Source organism: Microcebus murinus, chromosome 20 (genome assembly GCF_040939455.1).
Source record: "Microcebus murinus isolate Inina chromosome 20, M.murinus_Inina_mat1.0, whole genome shotgun sequence".
Classification (NCBI taxonomy): domain Eukaryota; kingdom Metazoa; phylum Chordata; class Mammalia; order Primates; family Cheirogaleidae; genus Microcebus; species Microcebus murinus.
In genome coordinates this window covers 32,272,042-32,298,632 of record NC_134123.1, presented here as the reverse complement: position 1 = coordinate 32,298,632, position 26,591 = coordinate 32,272,042, and the positions used below count along the sequence as shown (strand labels likewise).

The window sequence follows — 26,591 nt, the reverse complement described above, 5'->3', positions numbered from 1 at the left end:
ACTGCTTCCACCCCAGTCTCACCTGCGGGTTTCGAGCGCCCTGTCTCTGCAGCCTCAGACCTGACGGGTCACCCCGAGCTGGCTGGAGCCACGCCCCACCCTGTGCTCTGCCCTGGGGGGGCAGCAACGGGGGGAGCACCTCCTCCGCATGCCTTCCCCGCGGAAACGGGGGGTCAGAGGCAGGCCGCACACCTGCCAGGGTGGGGCCCGGGGTGCAGGCCAGGGCTCGTGCACTCACGTCCCTCCCCGCGAGAACCAGAGGAGGGTTCAGCTCCCTGTCTACAGGGGAGCGGGTGTCTGAGCCACCCGGCTGGTCCCAGGCCCTGCTCTGGGGTGGGGCCCCTTTCCCTGTGTCCCTCATGTGCCCACGTCCCCATCACGTCCCCCCCTGCTCCACGAAGCTGAGCAGGCGGCCACGGGAGCGTCTGAGGATGGAAGGACCCACCGGGGAAGCTCTGCCTTCCAGCTGCTCCGCCCTCCCGCCCGGCAGCTCCGCGGCCGCGCTCGGTGGCCCTGGTCTGCGCTGACCTGCGGCCCCTTCCACTCACCCAGCGCGCCCAGGTTCTCTGTCTGGAAGACCCTCTGCAGGGGCGGGATGTACACCACGGCCAGCTGGCCCAGAATGGACCCCAGCACCGAGTAGAGGAACATGTGGTTCCTGAGAAAGCCGATCTCCAGGATGAGCTTGGTCTGCGGGGAGGAGAGGGCCGCACGTCGCCGGCTGCAGCGACTCTCGCTGAGCGCGCACCGCGGCCATACTCGGGGGGGATGCGCTGGCGGGGGGGGGGGGACGCCCGGGCTCACCTGAGAGCGGCAGGTCAAGGCGTTGAACAGATCGAACAGCACGAAACAGGTGAACGTCATCGTCGTGGTGCGGGGGGTGCTGGCTCTGTCTGCGGGCATCTGGAACGGGAGGGCACAGGGGCGGTTATGACGCGAGGCGGGTGATGATTCCCACGGGGCCGAGGGCAGGGCGGCAGGGGTGGCACCTGCACCCCCAGCACATGCCGCTCTGCTGCTGCCCCGGGGACCCCCGACCTTCAGGAGTGTCGGCTGCCAGAACGAGGGGGCCACCGATGCTACAGCACAGAAAGGGGACACGGCCACGCCACTTCCTCCTGGAGGTGACACGCTAGTTAGTTAATCACATGTAACAGAATGTCACCGCCTGCAAGGAAGCCCAGCCCCTGAGAACCCACGTCCTTCCAGGGAGCTGAGACTGGGCTCGGGAGAGCGAGACAGTCCTCCCTGGGCTGGCGCCCAAGGCCGCAGTCTGGCTGGCGTTGCAGGTACGGGCCGGGGCAGAGGGTCCTGGCTCTGGCCTGGGCAGCAGGCCCCTGCCGCCTCCCTGAGCTCGAGGCCAGAGCAGAGGTTGTCACAGGGCATTTGGGTCTGAGCCTCCCGGAGCGTGTGCCCCGAAACAGCACCAACGCAGCGGGGCCTGATGCCGCCACTGGGACCGCGGGCTTGGATGCAGAAGGCCTGGGTCTCCCCCACCCCCATAGGCGGGACAAAGGTGGGGCCTGCTGCCCTGCCCCGGCAGGTGAGACCGCAGGGGGAGCCTGCGGGAAGAGGGAGCCGGGGTGGCCGCCAGCGTCCCGCCCCGTGCTGTGCTCTAGAAGGTGGACGGAACAGCTGCCTAACCACCCAGCTCGGTCACCTCGCGTCTGAGCCCGGACCCACCCGGGGCACAGGGTCAGCCCTGCGGCACGAGACCCTTCAGGCTCCCGGTTGTTTCCTGGGGACAGTGACAGCAGGAGGGGCACCCTGTCCTACGTAGGCAGAAATCTGAATTTCTTTCTGTCCCCGAGAGGCCTCACGTTCCTTCTGCCTCCTCCTGCCTGTCCCCGTCTCCTGTTCACGCTCCTACAGCACCAAGCTCCGCCGGAGCCCAAAGTCTGCGCCAGGGCGTGTGCCGGGCTCACCTCCTTCCAGAAGACGAAGAGGGTCCCGCTGATGATGACGGCCGCGGACAGCAGCACCTTCAGGAGGAGGGCGCGGCTGAGGATGGTGTCCCGGACGCTCCGCGGCGGCTGTCTGAGGGCGTCTCTGTCCACGGGCTCCACGCCCAAGCTGCTCAGTGGTGAGAGGGACACTTTGAAATGAACCCCGAACGAGAAAGGGACCCTCGAGCCCGGTCCCCGCAAGCCTCCCGGGACAGCAGCCTGCAGGATGTCCCTGGGGAGCTGGGCGTCTGTCCCCTCCTGGGGTGCCTGTCCCTCTGCCACCTCCCAAACCCTCGGCTCCTCCTGGAAGCCCCCGAGCCTGGGCCACGGGCTGCTGTGTCCCTCTGTGCCCTGGACGCTGGGGGAGGCCCACCCACCCTGGGGCCCGGGAGGACCCTCAGTCATGCCGCACGCTCAGACGATTGCCGTCACCACCAGGGGACCCCCCAAGAGTCAGGATCCCGGTGCCGCCCTCCGCAGGGAAAGCCCCCAGCTCTGAGGCAGCAGCGTGCAGGCGACGCCAACGGTGGGTGGCCAGGCAGGTGAGGCCCCAGCGCGGGGACACAGCCGGGGGCCGTCGTCACCCACGGCCCCATTCCCAGGGAGGGCTTGCGGGAGAGCTACCCCTCACGCTGGGCGAAAATCCAGGATGGCTGCGGAGACTAAGACAGCAGTCACTGTCAGTCATCCGCGCTCACGCAGTCACACGTGCCTGGCCGCGGGCCGCCCGACCCCAACGCCAGTCCTTTCCCTGCGCCGGCCGGCCGGCTCAGCACGTCCCGCATTCACCCGGAGCTGGGGCTTCCTGCGCAGCCGCTGCGGCCAAGCACTTTGGGGGGGGGGGACACAACAACAACCTGCCTCCTTGGAGCCGACAGTCTAAAGGGGAGGCAGGCGGATTGCTCGAGGTCAGGAGTTCGAAACCAGCCTGAGCAAGAGCGAGACCCCGTCTCTACTAAAAATAGAAAGAAATTAATTGGCTAACTAAAAATATATAGGAAAAATTAGTCGGGCATGGTGGCGCATGCCTGTAGTCCCAGCTACTCGGGAGGCTGAGGCAGGAGGATCACTGGAGCCCAGGAGTTTGAGGTTGCTGTGAGCCAGGCTGACGCCATGGCACTCACTCTAGCCTGGGCAACAAAGCGAGACTCTGTCTCAAAAAACAAAATAAAAATAGAGGGAGGCAGGTTGTAATCCGGTAAATGGGATATGCCTGTGTGCGTATACATATATATATATATATTATATATATATATCCACCTTCCTGACCTTCCTGTCCAGAAGAGAACAAAGCAGGGGGAGGGGACCGAGTATGAGGAGGCTGCTGTTGGAGCAATCAGGGAGGACTTCTTGGAGGCAGTGACCATGCAGGTAGCGTGCCCCAGGCAGAGGGGGCAGAAAGCTCCCCCCTCTCAGCTCTGCACTCTACTTCCTATCCTTCTCCCAGTACAACACACGTCAGTTTTCCGGGAACTCCTTATGGGAAGTGACTGTGTCTGTTCACCCCGGCCGCCCCGCCTCACCTCTGCGCAGGCGGCCCGTCCATGATGATGTTGATCCACAGGATCTGCATGGCGTTGAGGGGGCTGGGCAGGTTGAACACGGTGGACAGGGCGATGAGGCTCAGGGCCGAGATGCTCCTGCGGGCCCGGACGCCGGCCGTCAGCGGCTGCCCCCACGCGGCCCTGAACCCCCCCCTCGGGAACACGGGCCGCTACTCACGTGCTCAGCTGGAACCGCACGAAGTTTTTGATGTTGTGGAAGATGCCCTTGCCTTCCTCCACGGCGTTCCTGCCAGGGGAGGGGGACGGTCACTGGGGGAGGCGCAGCCCGCTCGGCGGCTGCTCCGCGGAGCCCGGGCGGACGCCGCACTCGGACCCCTGCCGTGTCCCCTTGGGGGCAGGCTCAGGGACACGGCAGTAGGAGGTGACGTCGCCCCAGCACACACCCACCAGCCCCCGGGGACGGGTCCCCGAGCCCGTCAGCCTGTGCACGGCGTACGCCTGACACCTCCAGTGAGACCCAGGTTCCTCTCGTCCCGAGCCCACACGCCCTGCCCCGGCCCCTGGTGCGCTTAAGGCATGTCCCTGACTTACCAGGGATGAGGCGCGGCAAAACCGACTAAACCTGGACAGGAGACCCGGGGTGGCACAGAGAGGGAGGGCCTGGGGGTGGGAGGCGTCACCTGCCTGGGTCTTTAGAAAGCTCTTTGCAAAAGTCCTTTCAAAAACGTGGCCTGAGTAGTAGGAAAAACTGTCTAACCTCTACCCCACATTGTTACTAAAAAATTTTGCAAGAGAATTAAAACTGTAGAGTTATGACTGTACGTCTTATTCATTCATTGTTTTTGAGACAGAGTCTCACTCTGTTGCCCGGGCTAGAGTGCCGTGGCGTCAGCCTAGCTCACAGCAACCTCAGACTCCTGGGCTCAAGCGATCCTCCTGCCTCAGCCTCCCGAGTAGCTGGGACTGCAGGCACGCGCCACCATGCCTGGCTAATTTTTTCTATACATTTTTAGTCGCCTAGCTGATTTCTATTTTTAGTGGAGACGGGGTCTTGCTCTTGCTCAGGCTGGTCTCGAACTCCTGACCTTGAGCAATCCTCCCACCTGGGCCTCCCAGAGTGCTAGGATGACAGGTGACAGCCACCGTGCCGGGCCACTCCCGCCTCGTGCCCTTGGCTACTGAGGGTGGCTCTGGGTTTTCCTTACGCATCGTGCACGGCTCCTGCCGGGAGGCCCGGTTGGCTCCCCGAGGGGCCGGTGGGGAAACGCGCAGGCTGCACGGTCAAGTCCTGCTCCAGGAGTCCCTGACGTTTCCCTGGGTGCCGCGTGCGGCCAGCCCCAGGGGGAACTGGCCCTACACCCCGACTTTGAAGGCGGTGACGCCGGCCACCGCCACGAGTCTTGAGGTTCAGCAACCCCTGGGGACGCCTCCCGTCCCCGTATCTCCACGGCGGCAGGTCCCGGGGGAGCGGGTCTCCCAGGCACCTTTACAACCAAACGTCTTCCCCGAGAGCGGCTTACATGACGGCCGAGAAGTCGTCGTCCACCAGGATCATGCTGGCGGCCTCTTTACTGACGTCCGTCCCCGTCTGCCCCATGGCGATCCCGATGTCCGCGGACTTCAGGGCCACCGCGTCGTTCACCCCGTCCCCGGTCATGGCCACGATGGCCCCCGACTGCTGCAAAGCCTTGGGGAGGAGCAGGCGAGAGAGGCCTGCAGGACCCGCCCCGGTCCCTCCTCCCCTCCGGACGCCCTGCTGCGCCGCACACCGGGTGGCTCAACCTCAGTTTACCCATCTGCAAAGTGGGAGCAACGAACCCAGCTTCACAGGGCTGTTGTGAGGCCCAGACTAAGACGATGGACGTGACCGTGCCCAGCACTGTCGAAAGAGGCTCATGAAGCTTGTCCCCTGCCATTAATAAATGATAATCTGAAACCGCGAGGGGCCCGGTAAGTGCTGACAGTTTCTCTGAGCAATAACTTGCATAGGTATTGACTCTGCAGAACTAAAAAGCGTAACACAAAAGAAAAATCGTAACTGCTAAGGAGTTCGAGAGCAAACTGTCAAAGTGCACGGGCAACAGCACCAAGCACATTTTCTGGCTCTTTCACTTTTTTGACGCACAGTCAGCTCTTTACTGGGCACTTGCCGTGTGCCAAGAGAGTCACAGGCCTGGCTGTGTTTAATCCTCTCCCCAGCCTTGCAGATCGGCTGGTGTCTTTAATAGTGTCCCCGTTTTACAGATGAGGACACTAAGGCCCAGAGTTAAATGGCAAGACTAACGCCAGGGAGCACGCAGCTGACAGGGGTGGCTTCCGTTTCAGTTTCTTCCTTTATCTAATTCCAGCTCCTCGTTTTCGGTGCCTGTGGCAAACAGCCCCCCGGTTCTCCCCTCTCTCTCTCCTAATAGGCCCCCAGGTTTAGTGCCACCCAGCTAGAGTTGACACTTCCCAGCATCCCTTGCAGCGAGGCCTGGCCACGTGGCTGCGTCCTGGCCCACGGGCTGTGAGCACAGTGAGCGGCGACTCCCGAGCCCCGCCCTCCAAGGGGGGACCTGCCTGCCCCCCAGCCCGGCTCATCCTCCTCCCGCTGGCCGTGGAAAGGAACCCCCGGAGCGGCCGCCTTGGACCAGAGAAGGAAGGCGCGGTGTGGCCCCGTTACGTGGCACACCGGGTGCCTCCCCTGCCCCGCGTACCTTTATGATCTTGAGCTTGTGCTTCGGGCTGGTCCTGAAGAACACAGACACCTGGGTACAGAGAAGGGACAGAGCAGACAGTCACGGAGGTCGGAGCTGGAGGCCCACCCACAGATGGAGGTCAGAGCTGGAGGCGCACCCCACTTCCCCCAGCTGGTCTCCGGGGACTCCACCTTCGAGACACGATCAGCCAGCTGGTCCTTCTCCACGCTGTCCACCTCCTCCCCGGACATGGCGTGCAGCTTCCCGTTGCCCAGGCCGATGTTTCGTCCTTTAGGGAGAATCGGTTCTGAGGGCCTGAGACCGCGGCCCCCCACCCTCACTCCAGTCCCCATCGTGGCCACGGAGAACAAGAACAAATCCACGAGGATGCCGTTCACCGGGCACCTACTACGTTCCTCAGTGATCTCGGTCCATCCACACTGACTTACGACAAGCGCCTTACTATCCCCACTTTAGAGATGGGGAAAGAGAAGTGACTTCCCCAAGGACTTTAGAGATGGGGAAAGAGAAGTGACTTCCCCAAGGACTCTCGGTGCATGAGCAGCAATAACGGAGCCTCGCTGTTGCATGGTTCTGTCTCATTCCGATGCCTATGACCTTTTCGTGGCTCCAGGTTGCCGCAATCGGGGAACAAAAACCAAGGGGTGGCAACCCTCATAACGGCAGTAATTAGAGGAGGAGGGGGAGGGTGGCTAGCTCTCTGCTGATGAAGGGACAGAGGGTCAGAGTGGTTTGGTGATTTGCCAAGAATGCACAGATAGTGGCAGAAGCCAGGCTGAATCTGTACGGCAATCTGCACACGATGCTGCTTGGGGAATGAGGTGGGATCACGGGTAAACTGAGGCTCAGCAGGGCCTCGGTGTACACGGGGACTTTTCCCCTCTTGGAGAACCTGCCAACGTTTTGGAAACGGGAGCACCCAGGAGTTGGAGCGCTGGCACACAAATCCCGGAATCTTCTCCGAGCCCATAGAGCCAGCGCGAGCCCTCCCGACCAGGGTCACCGGGGACCGAATGGTGGCAGCGGCCCCGTCGTAAGGGACCGGAGTCCTCTCTTCCTCGCCGCGGTTACCTATGGCCAGGGCGGTCTCCAGAGCGTCTCCCGTTATCATCTTCACGGACACCCCTGACGCCGAGAGCACCCGAACCGCGTCCTTCACGCCGGCCCGCGGCGGGTCGATGATGCCCACGAGGCCCAGGAAGGTCAGCCGGCCCAGCTCGGGCCCCGACGCCAGCGCCAGCACTGCGGAGAGACCCCGGCCCCGCACGGTCACCGGGCGCGGCGTCCTGCGACCCCAGCCAGCCCCGCCTCCGCCCGGACCCTCCTCTGTCTGCTGGGGCGTGGGTGGCACCTTCCCAGACAGGCGGGAGGACAGGACAGACAGCTCCCGGTGGCTCTCAGGCTGCACGGGTGTCCCCGAACAGAGGGGGCGGGGACCCGCCTGCGCAGCAGGAATCCCGCCCTGCCCCCAACAGCAGCGGCCACGAGACGCCTGCAGGAGGGGCCGTTTCTTGCCTTCACCTCCGCTGCGCCCCCTCCTTTTGTCCCCTCCTGCGGACTGGGGGTAGCAGCTGCCAAATGTTTAGGGAAGTCTCCCGGAGAGCCGCACGCTGGGAGGACTGCCGCTCTGGCCTGCCCGACCCGGCTCCGTTCCCCGGCGCGGAGGCCAGGCCCGGCTGCGGGGGGCCGAGCGGTCTGAGACGGGGACGTGACCACTTGGCTACCAGCGTCACTGCAGGCGACAGACGAAGGCGCACAGCCCAGCGTCGACTTTAGCCGACTGCCGTCATGTGACTTCTCAAATTTTGCGTTTATCGAAATACAACTGTGAACATTTAGAAATAACGCAATGAAAACGTGCGTGTCCCTGTCACCTATTCTGATTGGCGTGGCAAGGAAAGCTGCCTGCGAAGTGAAACGAGCTCTCGGTGCTTTCGAGCTCTCCGCGTCATGCAAGAGCAAGACGGACCCGTAGTGGACTCGCGGCACAGACTGCCGTGGGGACTGTGGGCGCCGGCTGCGGGCGAGGCGACACGGCCGGTGAGCCCCAAACCCGAGCGGTGAAAGGACGGCCTTCCCGCGTCACCGTCCCGACACCGAGGGGGCCGTGCCCGGGCAGCCTCTCCCAGCAGCCCCGTCCGACGCAGCCGTGGCACTTGTGCGAGTGGCGCTGGCGGCGGGCTGAGGACCCGGCTCGGCCGCGTGGCCGGTCCCCAGGGGAGCTGGCGCTGAGCCCAGGCCCGCCTGGCTGCCCAGCGCCGAAGACGCGCGGGCACTCGTCCCGCGGGCCTGCCGCAGACCTGGCGCTGCACAGACACTCGGGGGCGGGGGTAGGACTCTGAGATGTATGAAGTGGCCCTGCTTTGGGGCACACACGCTTCTCTCGGGAAGAGGGGACAAACGCCAGCGGGCTGCGAGGGCTCGTGCGCGCAGCGGCAAGTCCGCTGGCAGCTTGGAGGGCGGAGCCCTGCGGGGAGGCCGAGGCTGAGGGTCGGGACAGGGCAGGCCCAGCCCTCGGCTCCCCGCCAGGGGATGCAGGGGTCTGGAGCGTTTTCAAACCCTCTCTCTGAAACCGGGCAGGGTGACAAGGGACGCCACGGGGAACGTGAGTTTAACGTTCAGCCCGTCTCGGGAGGCAGTGGCTCCGGCGCAGAAACTGGAAATGGCCAAGGGATGGAACGTGTCCCTCGACTTAGGACACCCCTGGGTTTTCCAGCAAGAGGCCAGAAGCACCCGGATGCGGTGGCTCACGCCTGTCGTCCCAGCACTCTGGGAGGCCGAGGCGGGAGGATCGCTCAAGGTCAGGAGTTCGAAACCAGCCTGAGCAAGAGCAAGACCCCGTCTCTACTAAAATTAGAAATTAATTGGCCAACTAAAAGCATGTAGAAAAAAAAAAATTAGCCGGGCATGGTGGTGCATGCCTGTAGTCCCAGCTACTTGGGAGGCTGAGGCAGGAGGATCGCTTGAGCCCAGGAGTTTGAGGTTGCTGTGAGCGAGGCTGACGCCACGGCACTCACTCTAGCACGGGCAACAGAGTGAGACTCTGTCTCAAAAAAAAAAAAAAAGGCAAGGAGCAGAAGGACCTACCAGGACCGTCCATGTTTGGGTGTGCCCGTCCGCCTGGCCTAGAAAACTCAGACACGTGAGCCACGTCCAGACTAGTGGGTGTCATTTAGCGGCTGGGACTGGGGTGCTCTCTGTCTTTCATCTGACCATGAAGTTCCGACCTCGCTTCGCTGCCGCCAGCGCGCTGCCTGACAGCCCTTCCCGGGGTGGCCTTACCCACTAGGGACCCTGCACGAACGCACCCCCAGTCAGCGTTACGTGCAAAGGCCGAGCACTGACCGCGCAGGCCGAGCGACCCCATCCTCTTCTCCTCCTGCAGGCAGAGCGAGCGCTGCTGGGGCGTCAGCGGCAGGGGGATGCCCCCGTGGTTGTACGTGGTGCAGTGGCGGACCACCTCCTCGAAGGCCCCCTTCATGAAGTACACGTCTTCCCGGTCCTTGCAGGAGACAGAGGGAGAAATCTGCCGTCATTGGCCACCCCGGTTCCCAGGGACCGTCCCCTCGTTGTGCACAAGGGCACCAAGTCATGCACGGGGGCAATCGCAGTGGAGTCACTGCCCGCGGCCAAGTGCTGCTCACGGGCACGGGTGGAGCGGGCAGGGGAGCTGCAGATCCAGGCCGGGTGGCGCGGCACTCTGGGAGGCCGAGGTGGGAGGATCGCTCGAGGTCAGGAGTTTGAAACCAGCCTGAGCAAGAGCGAGACCCCGTCTCTACTATATATAGAAAGAAATTAATCGGCCAACTAAAAATAGATAGAAAAAATGAGCCGGGCATGGTGGCGCATGCCTGTAGTCCCAGCTACTCGGGAGGCTGAGGCAGGAGGATCGCTTGAGACCAGGAGTCTGAGGTTGCTGTGAAAGAGGCTGAGGCCACAGCACTCTAGCCTGGGTGACAGAGTGACTCTGTGTCAAAAAAAAAATAAATAAAGTTATAGTTCCACATGCGGACGTGAAAGGAATGAGGTGCTCTGTGACCGGCACCGCCCTCATTCTACATTCAGTGGGCTCGTGAATGTCACTCAGAGCTTCCTGAATGTGTCAATAATCAGAGGTGTCCCGGCTGGTGCTGCACATCCGGGCACATGACTCATTGTTGGCATTGAGGGCAGACTGTCACCTCTCAAGGCGGGCACCTGTCTGTCTGGTTCCCTCCTACTCTCAGCTCACAAGAGTGAACCCAAGTAAATCATTTTCCCTGTGTATGTGTATGTATATACATATATATATTTATATTTAGTTAGTTATAAGACAGAGTCTCTCTCTGTCGCCCGGGCTAGAGTGCCGTGGCGTCAGCCTCGCTCACAGCAACCTCAGACTCCTGGGCTCAAGCGATCCTCCTGCCTCAGCCTCCCGAGTAGCTGGGACTACAGGCATGCGCCACCACGCCCGGCTAATTTTTTCTATATATTTTTAGCTGTCCAATTAATTTCTTTCTATTTATAGTAGAGACAGGGTCTCGCTCTTGCTCAGGCTGGTCTCGAACTCTTGACCTTGAGCGACCCTCCCGCCTCGGCCTCCCAGAGTGCCAGGATTACAGGCGTGAGCCCCCGCGCCCGGCCCCTGTATTTTTATTTAGATCTGTCTTGACAGACATGTAGGCTGTGGGCTCCAGGTGGCAGGTCCTGGGTCAGTCAGGTGCACGCCAGGTCCCCAGCGTCACCGCGGCACCTGCCTGGCCCACAGCGGGCACACTGTGAACATGGCGGACGAGCTTGTGTTAACTGCCACAGACGGTATCTAAGATGTAACACTAAGGCGAAGTTTCACAGGAAAAAAGTTCAAACACTACACATAACATGACCTTGTCTTGAAAACTGCCACCACAGGTGTTGCTACACGCACACTTCTAATCTGGAACATTCTATCCCAGGCTGTACAGGGAGTTAATTTAGGTGGTGGTGGGGAGGGAGGAAAGAGAAGCGGAATGATAAACCGTTTTCATTTTTCAAGTCCTATTCTCTGTACTTTTCCAATGAGACTATGTCACCACTGCCTTTGGGAAAAAAAGATTTAAAGTTATAAATTTTTTAAAAAAATTTATAATCGCTTTAAGCAATCAGAATTTACACGTCCGTCCACGCACGGCCAGGCCTGGAACGAGCTGGCCAGGCCGCCCGCGGACCAGAGTGAGAGATGAGCTGTCTGCGTAGACAGACGTGATAGATGCTAGAGACAGCGGGGGGAGGGGAGGGTTGGAGAAAAGGGCAGAAGGCAACTCTTTTTTAAAAAGGAATGTTTTTCAATGAAGAATATCTGAAAAACCACAGCAAATCTAAAAAGGAAAATAAAAGAAAATAATCAGCCATCATCCCACGCAGGGGTGGCCATGAATCTCGAGGTGAGTGTTCCTCTAGTCACTGACACGTGTACACACGCGTGTGTGTGTGATGCCCCTGAGGGACGAAGTGTCTGTTTCCCCATCACTAAAGTGAAATGAGTCCATTTGCATAAAGAACTCAGGACCGGGCGCGGTGGCTCACACCTGTCATCCCAGCACTCTGGGAGGCCGAGGTGGGAAGATCACTCAAGGTCAGGAGTTCAAGACCAGTCTGAGCAGGAGCAAGACCCCGTCTCTACTATAAATAGAAAGAAATTAATTGGACAATTAAAAATATATAGAAAAAATTAGCCGGGCGTGGTGGCGCATGCCTGTAGTCCCAGCTACTTGGGAGGCTGAGGCAGGAGGATCGCTTGAGCCCAGGAGATTGAGGTTGCTGTGAGCGAGGCTGACGCCACGGCACTCACTCTAGCCCGGGAGCCAGAGTGAGCCTCTGTCTCAAAAAAACAAACTCAGGAGCAAAGACGGGACTCTCGAGTTAGCTGTGTTGGGGTCGGAATTGGCAGGAGGGCGGCAGGTGCTCAGTGCTGCTCACTCGGTGATTCTGTTACGGGCCAGCAAGTCTCACGCTTGCACCTGGCCTAGAATCGCCCCAAAACACAGGCTCCCGGATCCCACCCTGGAGTTCCCGACTCGGGAGGTCTGGCGTGGAACCGGGAAGTCGAGTCTCTAACGAATTCCCAAGTGACGCACAGGCTGCTGGCCCCGGCACCCCACTTTGAGAACTGCAGTTTTAAACGAAAAGCTCAGAAGACGGCCCAGGGGGGTCAAAGGTTTAAAATTGCCATCCACGGCGTCTTGGTGCATTGGGCCGGCGGGAACTCGGAATTCGTCCTTGGGCCTGCGTTTGGCATTACTTCGGGTGCGGGCATGGGGGAAGGGCCGACTCACCTCGTTCTTCGGGCTGCACTTGACCGCCATCCACTTCTGCTCCGAGCTGAACGGAATCTCCTTTTTCCTTACGTATGAATTTTTAATGTCACTCAAGTCCATCTAGGATCATAAAATGAGGCATTTATTTTTTTTAGCTAGTCGTCCGAAGCCATTCTTTATGCCAAAGCTCAGCCCACTGAAATTATTCCTTCTTCAAACTGTCTCCAGCATTTAGCTCGCGCAGAACGACCGCTTATTTTCCTATGTCTCTCCCAGAAAAAGAACGTCCCTTCTGTCGTGGGGGGGGGTGGGCAGAACCGATGGACTTTGCCACTGTTTCTACTTAAAACCCGCTTGGAAACAGAAACCTGTAGGGTTCCTGCCTAGAGGAATGTTCTAGACTGGAAGGCACAGCAAGTGCCCACAGAGAAACCGCTGGGTCAGCGAGGTGGCCCTGCTGTAGCCTGGGGCCCTCGCCAGTCCTGATGTTTGTCTGCTCTCTGATGGCTTCGGGGCCAGTCGCTTGACAGCTCAGAACCTCAGTTTCCCCAGTTTTATTTATTTATTTTTGAGACAGAGTCTCACTGTGTTGCCCGGGCTAGAGCGCCGTGGCGTCAGCCTCGCTCACAGCAACCTCAGACTCCTGGGCTCAAGCGATCCTGCTGCCTCAGCCTCCCGAGTAGCTGGGACTACAGGCATGCGCCACCATGCCCGGCTGATTTTTTTTCTAATTTTAGTTGTTTGGCTAATTTCTTTCTATTTATAGTAGCGATACACTCACTCGCTCTTGCTCAAGCTGGTCTCAAACTCCTGAGCTCAAGCGATCCTCCTGCCTCGGCCTCCCAGAGTGCTGGGATTATAGGCGTGAGCCACCGCACCCGGCCAGTTTCCCCAGTTTTAAACCCGTGATCTAACCACTGCATCCATCACCCCCAGGAGGTGCAAATGGGTTCAGGGTGTTGTTGATAAAACGACTTCTTTTATGTACAAAGCTCAGATGTGCACACGGCACACGACCAGATACACGGTATATCTGTGGTCTTAAATTTCACGGGGTGGGGAGGGGTGGCGCGGCTAGGGAAAAAGGTCTCTAAAAAGTCTCCTTAAGGGGGTGTTATGGGTTGAACTCTGTCTCCCATAAGACGCGCTGAAATCCTAACCCTGGACCCTGTGCGTGTGACCTCATTTAAAAACAGGGGCTTTGCGGATGGCATCAAGTTGAGGTCATTAGGGTGGCCCTGATCCAGGGTGACCCTATATGAGAAGAGGGAGACCCCCTGTGAAGACAGACACACACGGGGACGGCACCTTGGGACGGTGGCAGGAGTGGAGGGAGCGGCTGTGAGCAAGGGAACGCGGGGGCTGACGGAAAGACCAGGCGCGCTGGGCACGGAGTGTTCTAGAACATTCCGTGCAGCCACAGAGCTCAGGGTCTAAGGGCCGAGCTCTGGAGTCAGTCGAAGGTGATGGGAGGAACGGGCCCCCCAGGGTGCCTCGGAGAGAGTGGGAGCCGAGCCCGGGTGCACAGGTGAGTCTTGTCCCCCCGACACCTGGGGGGCTGGGCCATGCGGTGCGCAGAGGATTCCCGCGGGGACTCTGGTGGAGGGTGGGGACCCGCAGAGCTCTCTGAAGCCGCACGGAGGCTCAGAGCCCACCCGGTGCCGTCTGGGGACCCCTGGGGCCACGCTCTGGCACGGGCGCTGCGCTCCCCGACCCTCTTATGGCAGCGGCGAGGGAGAGAAACCCCAGCACGGACGCCCCGAGTCCCTACCTTCATCGCCAGGGCGACCAGGGCCCCCTCCGTGGGCTGTCCCATCACGGTGTTCTTCCTGATGACAGCGTTGTTGGCGACACAGCCTGCCTGAAAGGGGACAGTCTGAGCCTGTGCTGTTGGTGCCGGGGCCCAGCGCCCCCTCCCAGGCTCCGGCTCGTGGAAAAGTCACGCGTGCAGGCTCAGCCCGGTTTTAGAGCTGAGTCCACAGGGACGAGACTGGCTCTCAAAACTCAATCAGCGTCCTGGCCGGGCGAGGCGGCTCACGCCTGCAATCCCAGCACTCTGGGAGGCCGAGGCGGGAGGATCGCTCAGTGTCAGGGGTTCGAGACCAGCCTGAGCAAGAGCGAGACCCCGTCTCTACTATGAATAGAAAGAAATTAATTGGCCAATTAATATATATAGAAAAAAATGAGCCGGGCATGGTGGCGCATGCCTGTAGTCCCAGCTACTCGGGAGGCTGGGGCAGGAGGATCGCTTGAGCCCAGGAGTTGGAGGTTGCTGTGAGCGAGGCTGACGCCACGGCACTCACTCTAGCCCGGGCAACAGAGCGAGACTCTGTCTCAAAAAAGAAAAAAGAAAAGGAAATAAATCGGCGCCCTGGCTCCTCAGATGGAGCACGGTAAGCATCTCTGACCGCGTGCAATGCTAGCTGTCACAGCCGTCACAAGGGAGGCCGGCGAGCAGGCAGGTGGGCTGGTAGTTACGAGCGTGGAGCCATGGGGGGGTGACCACTAGTAGGGACGGCATCTCCATTTGGGGTGATGAGGGGTTCTAGAATTAGAAGGTGGTGATGGCCATGCTACTTTGTGAATGTACTAAAACCATCCAATCCTAGACTTTGACAGGGTCAATTCTAGGGTCTATGACTTATATCTCTGTTAAAAACTAAATATATAGAAAAGGCAAAATGGAAACAAACACAGAGTATAAGTGACACTTCCCTCCCTTCCTGATTGGCAAGCTTCGGGCTCATGTCACTTGTCTGAGCCCCTGTTTCTTTTTCTATTGATACGTAATAGTCGTACATAGTTTTGTTCCTTTTTCTTTCTTTTTGAGACAGAGTCTCACTCTGTTGCCCAGGCTAGAGTGAGTGCTGTGGCGTCAGCCTAGCTCACAGCAACCTCCGACTCCTGGGCTCAAGCGATCCTCCTGCCTCAGCCTCCCGAGTAGCTGGGACTACAGGCATGTGCCTCCATGCCCGGCTTTTTTTTCCTATGTATTTTTAGTTGGCCAATTAATTTGTTTCTATTTATAGAAAAAAAAAGACGGGTCTCGCTCTTGCTCAGGCTGGTTTCAAACTCCTGACCTCAAGCGATCCGCCGGCCTCGGCCTCCCAGAGTGCTGGGATTGCAGGTGTGAGCCACCACGCCCGGCCTGTTTTGTTTCTTAATCTGCAAAACTGGGAGGATGGTCGCTGTGATCCTGAAGCAGCGCCACTGGGCAGGGGCCTTGCGGTGGGGTCACTGGCGGCCGTGGAAGGAGGCGGCACCTGCCACACGGGACAGAGACGGGCTCCCGCAAAGAGGCGCACACAGCTAGCATTAGCAGTAAAGGGTTGATGGTGACAGCAGGGACGTTGGTCACGTGCTCACGTCCCAGCAGTCCCCGGCCACCTTCTCTGGGCAGGTGTCCCTTCCGCGCCCTCCCCGCGGCCGGTGACGAGCACGAAGGCTCCCAGCCCCTGTTGCCTCCAATGCCACCCTTTGTTTCGGGGCCATCTTTCCAACGCCGTGACCACCTTTCCCCTGGGTGGCCCGGTCGCTGCCAGGGCCCAGGTGGCGCAGCTGCCGCCTCCCCCTCCAGAGAGACCCCAGGGGCCGTGCCATGCTCGCACGGTGCCACCCCAGCGCTTCGACGCTCACCTCCACCAGCTTCCCCACGGAGACATTGGAAAACTCCTTGACCACTTCCTTAGACGGTGAGAGGCACACGGTCCCTTGGCCATCATACCCGACCCCGCTGACCTGCAGAGGAGAGGGTGTCGCCAAGAGTCAAGCACGCGCTCCCCTGGGTGGCCCGCCGCCTCCTCCCTGGGGATCCAGGCCAAGGATGCAGCATCAGACTCGGACAAGGCCTTAAGTGTGAGGACGTCCCTGCGGGACTGTTTATCAGCACAACTCACGGGAGGACAAAGTGCCACTAGTTAGCACACCGCGGTGAGTTCACGCAGTGCGGTATTCTGCAGCTGAAGCTAAGAGCACTAAGTACTGGCCGGGCGCGGTGGCTCACGCCTGTCATCCTGGCACTCTGGGAGGCCGAGGCGGGAGGATTGCTCGAGGTCAGGAGTTCGAGACCAGCCTGAGCAAGAGCAAGACCTGGTCTCTACTAAAAATAGAAAGAAATTAATGGGCCAGCTAAAAATATGTAGAAAAAATCAGCCGGGCATGGTGGCGCATGCCTGTAGTCCCAGCTACTCGGGAGGCTGAGGCAGGAGGATCGCTTGAGCCCAGGAGTCTGAGGTTGCTGTGAGCCAGGCTGACGCCACGGCACTCACTCTAGCCCAGGCAACAGAGTGAGACTCTGTCTCAAAAAAAAAAAAAGAAAAGAAAAAGCAGCACAAACGGGCTGACGGCGGTTGGTCGGTCGTGGGAGCGGAAGGGTAAGCGTTTCCCAGCCTGCACGTTTTGTAACGCGCACGTCACTAATAAAAATGAACGGGGCTACCTGAAATCGGGCATGCCTTTCGAAACAAAGTACGGGATGACTTAAAAAACAAAAAAACCAGCCTTGTTTCTGGCTGCAATCTGCAGCAGGAAGATTGCACAGGAAGCCCGATTCACGTCTCCCTACTAAGTCCTAGACACACGCCGCGCGCCTGCCGTCCCTGGCCGGGGCGCCTGTCCGGCCTTCGCGGCGAGCGAGGCTCCTGCGTCCCACGGGCGCTCACCTCGGCGTGCAGCCCGTCCGAGGTCACGAGCTGGGTCACCGTCATCTCGTTGGCAGTCAGGGTCCCCGTCTTGTCGGAACAGAGGACGCTGCAGCAACCTGGCCCGGTGACACGCCAGGTTACGGAAGCAAGCGAGGGGTCCGCCAGGGCTGCGTCGCCGTGACAACCGCCCCTCCCCCCACCACGCAGCCCCACCCCCGGGTGAAAGCGCCACCGGCGGTGGCCGCTCACCTAACGTCTCCACGATGGGCAGCTTCTTCACGATGACCCGCTTCTTGGCCATGCGCAGCACGCCCAGGACCAGCGTGACCGTCACGACGATGGGCAGGCCCTCTGGGATGGCCGCCACGGCCAGGCTGGAGTGGAAGGTCAGACGGGGCCCCGTGACGACGTGTCCCGGGTCTGTTCTCTGTTTTCGGTTCCCCGGTGTGCCCGCCTCCTCCTCCACTGCCCTGAGTGCTCCCCTGCTAACCCCACTTCCTGGGAAGGGCCCTCTCCCGCCAGCCATCCACACCTTAGTATGAGTTAGTCTGTCAGCCGTTTTGCCTCTTTAAGTGCCTTTGCATTAAACTATTCTCATTTATTACAGAGAAAGGTCTTCGGGCCCCATGAAAGGAATTTCCAGAGTCAGAGCATGAGTGAGAATAGACTATTTTGGTTCAGAGGGTCCTCCCTGGGTCCCTCAAATTTCCCTTCTCATCAGCCTAGTGGCTCAGACACTTCCCTCTGAGGGAGCCAGACAAGGAAACTGAAGTCACGCGAAGTAAGATGCCGGAGCTGTGCCTTTGCCTGCTGAGCGGATCCGTTTGGGGGTGTCGGCTCACTGCTTTGCAACCCCCCAGCTCTCTCTGTGCCCCGGGACCCGCCGACCCACAGCCGGGCCCAGTGTTGCGAGACCTTGCGCGTTTCCCACGAGAAACTAGAAACCCAGCACCTGTTTTTCATGCAAAGTCTCAGTTTTTAAATACTAGCAACAAATCCCATTTTTTTTTTTTTAAACAGATGCAATTCAAACAAAACATATTTTCTGGCTACCTCCGGCCCATGGTTGGCTTGTTTTTGCTCTGTGCATGGGAACACCCAAGGGTGTCACTGCGTAGCCGCTGCATAAACAAAGCTGAACAGGCGAACATCTGCAGCTGTTTAGACCTGGGCCGGCCTGGCACGCGGCGAGCACTCCACCTGGGTTGGTTCGTCGTGGAAAAACCTTCGGGGCTCACTCAACCAGAGTCACACGGGGCCACTGTATTTCGATGAAGCTAAGATGGTCATTTGGGAAGGGCACCACTATTTTTTTTTTTTTTTTGAGACAGTCTTGCTCTGTTGCCTGGGGCTAGGGTGCCGTGGCGTCAGCCTCACTCACAGCAACCTCCTGCCTCAGCCTCCCGAGGAGCTGGGACTACAGGCATGCACCACCATGCCCGGCTAATTTTTTCTATATATATTTTTAGTTGGCCAATTAATTTTTTTTTTTATAATAGAGATGGGGTCTCGCTCTGGCTCAGGCTGGTTTCAAACTCCTGACCTTGAGTGACCCGCCCGCCTCGGCCTCCCAGAGTGCTACGATTATAGGTGTGAGCCACCGTGCCTGGCCAAGGACATCACTATTTTGTGCACAGTAAGAAAGGGAAAACGCCATGCCAGCGGATCAGTAACATGGCGCCTACTCCTTCATCACTTATTAGAAGGATATGATCTCAGAGGAGTGAAAAGGAACGTGCATCTTAGAATCAAGGAACTACGGTATGTGAATGGAGACCTTTCATCCAGACACAATGGAGCTCTTAGGGACAAGTTATATAAACCACGATTACAGAATGTGGTCAAGGGGCTGTGCCCAGTTTCTATGGCGACATCCTTCTGTCACCTTCCCTGGTGTTCCGGCACAGGCCGGCGGGAGCGGGCTGAGCAAACATTTGCAGAGGGTTATGACAGGAACTTTCCCTTCTGTGTGGCCGGGGACGGGCGGGTTGCACGCACCTGGGTACGTTCATACTAATAAAAAATTAATCCACAAAATAATAAAGATTAGAATGAACCAGGAAAAGCAAGTGCCTGTGATCATCTCGAATGTCACACTCAAGGCAGAGGGGATTAGGATGAAGTCTTGCAAAGAACGATCTCTCATTTTATTTATTTTGGAAAAATCTCGCTGGCATTGCTACCATCCTAGATGGTGGTTTCGGGTGACTTTAATCTGCCCCTAAAAACTGAAGAACTTCACCCTTTCAAAGTCACAAGTGAAAGGAGGGAGTTGTTTTCCCAGTGCAAGGTCATCACGGATCAAGGGACAAAGGAACTGAGATGGTGGGACAAGGAATTGGAAAAGACCAGCAGCACTGGGGGAAGGGAGGGAACAAGGGAGGGAAAGGAGGTGGGATGGAGCCATCTTTTTTGTTCTTTATCCTGGAAATGTTTAATAGCCCTTTTTTTTTTTTTGGCTCATGGGACTTTCCGTGGTTTACAAGACGGGAATGGAACACACGGTTATTTTGGGGAGGTTTTCAAGCATTCTGGCTGCGACAGCCCTGCATTCTCCTCCTCCCCCCCACCCCTGCCGCCCCGCACCTGCCTCCACGGGCTCAGCCACCTGCCGCCTGCCCTGGTTCTGTTCTTGCCGGAGCCTGGGCCCGGGTTAGCGGCGCACCCCAGCCCGGGCGCCCCGGGAGCAGGTTAGAAATGCCACCGTCGGCCTAAACCCGTTCCCTGTTCTGGGCGAGGGAAGCCAGCCTCACCCCACGGGGCTGTGCAGGGCGGAACCGGGATCACACGCCTCCAGGTTCCGCTCATTCAGAAAAACATCTTTGAATGCTTTTGTAACATCACACACACACACACCTGTGCACTTTTGTCACCTGCCCCTCAGTGCATATACAGTGTGATTAAAAAAAAAAAAAAAGACACTTGGAATTTTAAAAAGACCTGCGTTTGAATCTACTCTGTCACCGAGTGCCCGGGGAACTGCACACATTCCTTCGCACGCGGGCGGGCTTCCCCGGGTTCCCCAGACGGGCACACCTGACGCTAGGTGTCATCCTGCGTACCAGAGCCGCGCACGCCCAGCCCCGGACGCCAGGGCCTCTCGCCCTCACTGGCCAACGCACGCCGGGGCGCCGCGATCCACCGTGGGGGCTGTCACTGCAGCACGGGCGCCGGCCACAGCTGCCCACTTGTCACACACAAATCCGAAAGGCTCCGGAGAGCCTCTAAATAACGGCGTTCTCAGCTGCCTCCACGCTTGCTTTCTGTTGTCTTTATTGATATAACCCGCGTCCCAGAAAACTCACCCTTTCGTGTATACCGTTCAGTGGTTTTCAGCGTGTGCACAGTTGTGCAACTGTCACCGCCGTCAATCTCGGAACATTTTCTCCACCCCCCAGCGGACACCCTGTAACTGTCAGCGGCTGCCCCTCCCTCCCCCACCCCTGCCCCCGTCAAACGCCGATCTGCCTTCTGTCTCCGCAGGGCGACCTGTTATCGGGCATTTCGTATCAATTCAATCATGCTATGATATGGGGTCTTTTGCCACTGGCTTCTTTCAGCAGCAAAATGGTTTCAGCGTTAATCCACGTGGTAGCGCGGACCCGGGCTTCATCCCTTCCTGTGGCTGAACATCCAATTGCACGCATGTTGCATGTGCGTTCATGAACTCATGGACATGTAAGTCTGTTTATATCGTGAGTGTGATGTACCAATTACACACACACATTTACACACACACACACATATATAAATATGTATTTTCTTTTTTTTTTTCTGAGTCAAGAGTCTCGCTCTGTTGCCCAGGCTAGAGTGAGTGCCATGGCATCAGCCTAGCTCACAGCAACCTCAGACTCCTGGGCTCAAGCGATCCTCCTGCCTCAGCCTCCCGAGTAGCTGGGACTACAGGTGCACACCACTGTGCTCAGCTAATTTCTTCTATTTTTAGTAGAGATGGAGTCTTGCTGCTGCTCAACTTGGTCTCAAACTCCTGAGCTCCTTAATAGATCCTCCCACCTCGGCCTCCCAGATCGGTGGGATTACAGGCGTGAGCCACCGCGCCCGGCCCATATGTATTTTTTTTCTAACATATGCTGAAACAATTTTCTGCATATTCCCAAAACCACCCTGCAGACACCGGCACGTGGGTTTCCCTCGGGGACCACCAGGCTTGACAGGAGCCTAGACATGTGTTGGCTCCTCCGTGTCCTGGAGGGGTCCCCAGCCTCCCCTCTGCTGGGACACGCCAGCGAGGGACACGCCCGGCACTCTGCTCCCCTTGCCTCAGCCGCCAGCACGGGAAGCCGGGCTGCCCTTCCTTCTCTCTGCAGCGGCCACGAGGCCCCAGGGCCGTGGGACGACTGATCGGAATCCCCGAGTGGAGGATGGGCAGGTCCCCTTGGCGTGAGGCAAGCGCCCTGACTCCTGGCCCTGCTGTCCCCGAGCCGCCTTGTCCTTGCCTGCACCCTTCTCTGGAAAACGAGGGCTTGGCGGCTCGCGTTCCAAACGAGCGCCCAGAGCCGTCACTCACTGCGCACCGCGTGTCGCGTGCCGCCCGCACGTCTAAGGCGGTTAATCCTCCCCGCGGCCCCGGGAGAGCGCGTACCTGCGCTCCCGTTTTACAGAGGGGGAAACCAAGGCACAGAGAGCCAGGAAACTTGCCCAAGGTCACACAGCTAGCAAGTGGCAGGGGCAGGATTCCAACCGAGGCAGGAGTGCAGACTCTCAGCTAGAGTAAGACCTAAACCCAGGGGCAGAGAGCGACGAGGAAGGGAACTCCAAGTCCCGCGCTGTCAATCACCTCCAGGGTGCGCCCGGGCACCCCCCCCACCCCCCGGGACCGGCGTGCCGCGTGCGGGGAGACCGCGGTCTGGGCTGGTGAGGACGCACTTGCCCGCGACCCCAGCCGGCTCTCCCGGCAGGGAGGGGCGCGCCCGTGCCACGGCCCGACCAGGCGAGGCCGGCCGCCCTTACCTGACGCCGATGGTGAACATGCTGAGGAGCTGCTTGCCTTGCAGCCAGCCCACGAACATGATCAGACCTGGAAGACACCAAACACACGTCCCCGTGGCCGCCGGCCGCCTCGAACTCGCTCCCGTGGCGGGTTTGCGGGGACTCGCACGGGAATGATTAGTGACCTCAGGTGCTTTCCACCACTCTCTTTTTTTTTAAAAGGAAAATACTTTTATACTTACAAAAAAACCTAGTTTTGCTTTCCCAGGAAAAGGAAAGGTTCCCAGGAAAGGTTCAAGCCAGGCGTAAGTTAAACAAACAGCAAGCAAGGTTTATTGGGGCTGTTTGCGAGCACATGCACAGGACTCCAAAGTCTCCCCAAACGCCGTGTGCGAGTCCGGGCTCCTGCCCCACCCGCCCGCCCGCCCAGGTCTGGTGAGGCCAGGGACGGCTGCTCCTGGGGTCCGCAGATGGACCACTATTTCCCAAACTATTTTATCCTGCTGTGCTCGTGACTCAGTACACTCCCCTTTCCCTTTTTCTTTCACTGATAATTTACCAAATCTCCACTGAGCGCAGGCCTGGGCGCCAGAGACTCGGGAAACTGCCCCAGAAGGACCCCCGGGGCAGAGTGGCAAGAGCTGGGCCCCGGGAAAGGGCATGAGACCTTCTGGCAATGGGGGAACCTGCCAGGGCCGCCAGAGGCCGCCTCAGCTTCCTCGTCTGTAAAATGGGACCATAACGACCAAACCTCCTTCAAGGCGTTGCTCCAGGGCTTTACCCGTGACGATGCATTTGCACACTCAGCACAGGTCCTGGCCCACAGGAAAGGCCTAGTTGTTACCCGTCCTTGCCAGGGTTATCAGAAGCAGGGAGAAGGCAACAGGAAGGGGGGTGGACTTGAAAGAACATCAGTTTTTGCAGGAAATGGGAAGGCAGGGGTGCTTCATGCTGGGCAGTAGTGGGGTGGTGGGGGGCAGCAGCAGTGTTACAATATCTGTTATTTGTGTTTGGGGCATATTGATTAGCTGCAGAACTCAGCTGCAATCTTAGCTGGACTGCCCAAATGAGCCCAGATGAAACAGTGTAGAGGGCTGGACTGCAAATTAGTGCAACCTCTGTGGAAAAGAATTTGGAAATAGCTCAGAGAGCTAAAAATAGAAATACCATTCAATCCAGCAATAGCACTATTAGGCATCTTCCCAAAAGACATTCTATGGTAAAGACATCTGCACCCGAATGCTATGGCAGCACAATTCACCATTGCAAGGATGTGGAAACAACCCAAGCGCCCATCGATTCATGAGTGGATTATTAAAATCTGGTATATGTGTACAATGGAATACTACTCAATAATAAGAAATGACAGCTACCACCTCCTGTATTTTCCTGGATAGAGCTTTAGCCCATTATCCAAAGTGAGATGACACAAGATTGGAAGAGTGGGCTCCACATGTACTCGCCATCAAATTGGCACTGACTGATCAACTCTATGGTGCTCACACGATAATGATATTCTCCAGGGATCAGGGGGCTGGGGTGGTAAACTCACAACTAATGGACGTGGTGAGCAATGCAGAGGGGAAGGGGCATGCTCGCTTGGGTGAGGCAAAGACATAAAATGTAACCAAAATGTTTGTACTCTCCTAATATCCTGAAATTAAAATAAAATAAAAATAGGTTGGAGGGCAGAGTTCTATTAGAAATAGGGAGCCGGGCGCGGTGGCTCATGCCTGCAATCCTAGCACTCTGGGAGGCTGAGGTGGGTGGATCCTTTGAGCTCAGGAGTTCGAGACCAGCCTGAGCAAGAGCGAGACCCCGTCTGTACTAAAAATAGAAAAAAAAAATCAATTGGGCAACTAAAAATATAGATAGAAAAAATTAGCTGGGCATGGTGGCGTGTGCCTGTAGTCCCAGCTACTCGGGAGGCTGAGGCAGGAGGATCGCTTGAGCCCAGGAGTTTGAGGTTGCTGTGAGCTAGGCTGATGACAGAGTGAGACTCCGTCTCAAAAAAAAAAGAAAAGAAAAAGAAAAAGAAACAGGGGTGGGGCAGTGAGCTCAGAGCCCCACCCACTAGGGACACCCGGTGGCCTTCCTGGAGGACACTGCAGGCCGCTCACAGGGGCTCGCAAGCGTCAACTGTGTGCGTCTCTCTTCCCAGACCCACGCTCAGCAACTTTACGCTGGCAGCTCGCCAGGGGCCGTGCCGAGAGCATTTACACCACGGGAATCGGCCGACACTACCGTGCCCGGGAAGGCGTTGCCCAGCCTGGCACCGCGCCTTGCCTCTCCCCTGTGGACCTTTTATAGGGATTCGAGGAACCCAGTTTCAAACCTTTTACGTTGCTAGAGCAGTTCTTGAAATGTTAAAAAGAAAAAAATGTCTGAGAGCTGTCACTGGCCCTGCCACGCACACACCAATGTCACGGGCTTATACAACAAGCCTTGGAACTTTTTTTTTTTTTTAGCAGATTTCATCTTATGGAAAGTCCTGTGAATGCTATCTACTTTGACAATCTGCCTTGAAGCGCATTTCCTTGGTATTTGTCCTTGGGGTTACCAGGAGAGAATGATAAGTGCTCCTTACGGTAGCCGATCTCCTTCCCTTAGTCCCATCGGCTAGGGCGGGTGTCGGAAAACTTTCTGTAACTTTGACTTTAGGGATCACACGGTCTCTGTTGCAACTCAGCCTCGCCACTGTGCCTTGAGGGCAGCCACAGACAGCATGTGAATGGGCGGGCCCGTGTTCCAATGAGACATTATGGTTTTTTGGGGACAGAGTCTCACTCTGTTGCCCAGGCTAGAATGAGTGCAGCAGCATCAGCCTAGCTCACAGCAACCTCAATCTCCTGGGCTCAAACGATCCTCCTGCCTCAGCCTCCCGAGCAGCTGGGACTACAGGCACGTGCCACCACGCCCAGCCCCAATAATACATTATTAATGAACACTGAAATTTGAATTACCTGTAATTTTTAACATCATGAGATATTTTTCTTCATTTGATATTTTAAAAAAATGTTAAATGTAAAAAATATTCTCTGCTTGCTGGCCATACAAAAAATAGGGAGCAGAGCCAATTTGGCCTAGAAGCCACAGTCCCCAACCACACTACTGCTCTATAATGTGACAGAGGCCTCTGCAGCCAGGGCCTCTGGGCCTTCTGTTCTGCCAGACATGTCTAATCTGCAGCCGAGGAGGGCAAAGGGAGGATGGCCGTGCATAGCTGCTTCCCCCTCTTGTGCCTGGGCAGACATCACTAATCCATCTAATCCACTAATCCATCACTAAGACATCACTAATCCAGAGTCTCCTGCGATGGAGCCTGAGCATGGCTACAAAATCTTCTCATGGCACAGAGCTCCACTAGTTTTGTCCGACTTTCAGGTTAAGATAAAGCCCGTTTCCACCACTGTTCAAAGACAACACAAGGCAGAGAAGAAGGAAGAGGGTGGAGAGATATTTAAGTCTTTAACCTAGGGGTTTCACAAACTCTGGGTAGCACATCCAGAGCTGAGGTTTGGGAAGACGACACGCAGGCAAGATTAACTGTCACCTTCACGTCGCACATTTATACAGGTGTGTCTCCCCGATCGGACTGGGGCCCCGCTAAGGGCAGAAACTGTGTTTGGCTCGTCTTGGTGGCCCCAGAACCCAGCACAGGGTCTGGTGGGCCACAGGACACTCGGTAAATGAGTTAATGCGTCTGGGTGGCCAGATGTACCATAAAACAGCCGCTATAGCCGGGCGCGGTGGCTCACGCCTGTAATCCTAGCACTCTGGGAGGCTGAGGCGGGCGGATTGCTCGAGGTCAGGAGTTCGAAACCAGCCTGAGCAAGAGCGAGACCCCGTCTCTACTATAAATAGAAAGAAATTAATTGGCCAACTAATATATATAGAAAAAATTAGCCGGGCATGGTGGCACATGCCTGTAGTCCCAGCTACTCGGGAGGCTGAGGCAGGAGGATTGCTTGAGCCCAGGAGTTTGAGGTTGCTGTGAGCTAGGCTGACGCCACGGCACTCACTCTAGCCTGGGCAACAAGCAAGACTCTGTCTCAAAAAAAAAAAAAAAAAAAAAAAAAAAAACAGCCGCTAGGAGGGACAGCTGTTTCTCTCAAGAACTTCCTCTGGCTCTGCAGTTCCAGCCGGTACTGCCCTCGTCGCTGCATGTGCTATGGGCAGTGGCTTTTTGGTTTTTTCCTTTAGCAAATCACTCACTTGACAAATGTTTTACTGAGCATCTACTGTGGCCCAGGCACTAAAGACTGGATCCTAAAGACTGGAATGAAGGGCACAGAATCAAAGCCAGAGTTGGAAACCGGAGGAAGAAACAGGTGAAGGGACCAGGGCAAGCCCAGGAGGACGTTAAGGCTTAAGAGCTAAATTTAGTTCTTTAGTAGCATCACATTGACATTGTTTGGTGTGCTACCGAAAGGCCAGAAAGCACAGGCCCAGGCATGACCTATTTCTTAATGGAAGCATAGAAATATGGCTGAGCGTGTGGCTAAACTACATTTCCCAGTCTCCTTTGCAGTTAGGTAGGTCACGTGACTTCATTTTGGCCAATAAAAAGGGG

At 57.6% G+C, this 26,591-nt stretch overlaps 1 protein-coding gene across 1 annotated transcript in view; it reads right to left on the bottom strand.

The window, feature by feature from the left end:
* The window catches only part of ATP2C2 (ATPase secretory pathway Ca2+ transporting 2), a 65,043-nt gene that overhangs the window by 1,069 nt on the left and 37,383 nt on the right, over nt 1-26,591 (bottom strand). The window contains exons 11-26 of the mRNA XM_075995827.1: nt 22,040-22,106; nt 17,318-17,442; nt 17,087-17,184; nt 16,062-16,163; nt 14,197-14,286; nt 12,444-12,545; nt 9,496-9,652; nt 7,222-7,392; nt 6,321-6,418; nt 6,148-6,198; nt 4,972-5,138; nt 3,669-3,737; nt 3,470-3,586; nt 1,926-2,073; nt 805-903; nt 549-690 (exon numbers count right to left, since the gene is read on the bottom strand). Coding sequence (XP_075851942.1) covers nt 549-690; nt 805-903; nt 1,926-2,073; nt 3,470-3,586; nt 3,669-3,737; nt 4,972-5,138; nt 6,148-6,198; nt 6,321-6,418; nt 7,222-7,392; nt 9,496-9,652; nt 12,444-12,545; nt 14,197-14,286; nt 16,062-16,163; nt 17,087-17,184; nt 17,318-17,442; nt 22,040-22,106 — 1,803 coding nt within the window. The remainder of the gene's footprint in view (nt 1-548; nt 691-804; nt 904-1,925; nt 2,074-3,469; nt 3,587-3,668; nt 3,738-4,971; nt 5,139-6,147; nt 6,199-6,320; nt 6,419-7,221; nt 7,393-9,495; nt 9,653-12,443; nt 12,546-14,196; nt 14,287-16,061; nt 16,164-17,086; nt 17,185-17,317; nt 17,443-22,039; nt 22,107-26,591) is intronic.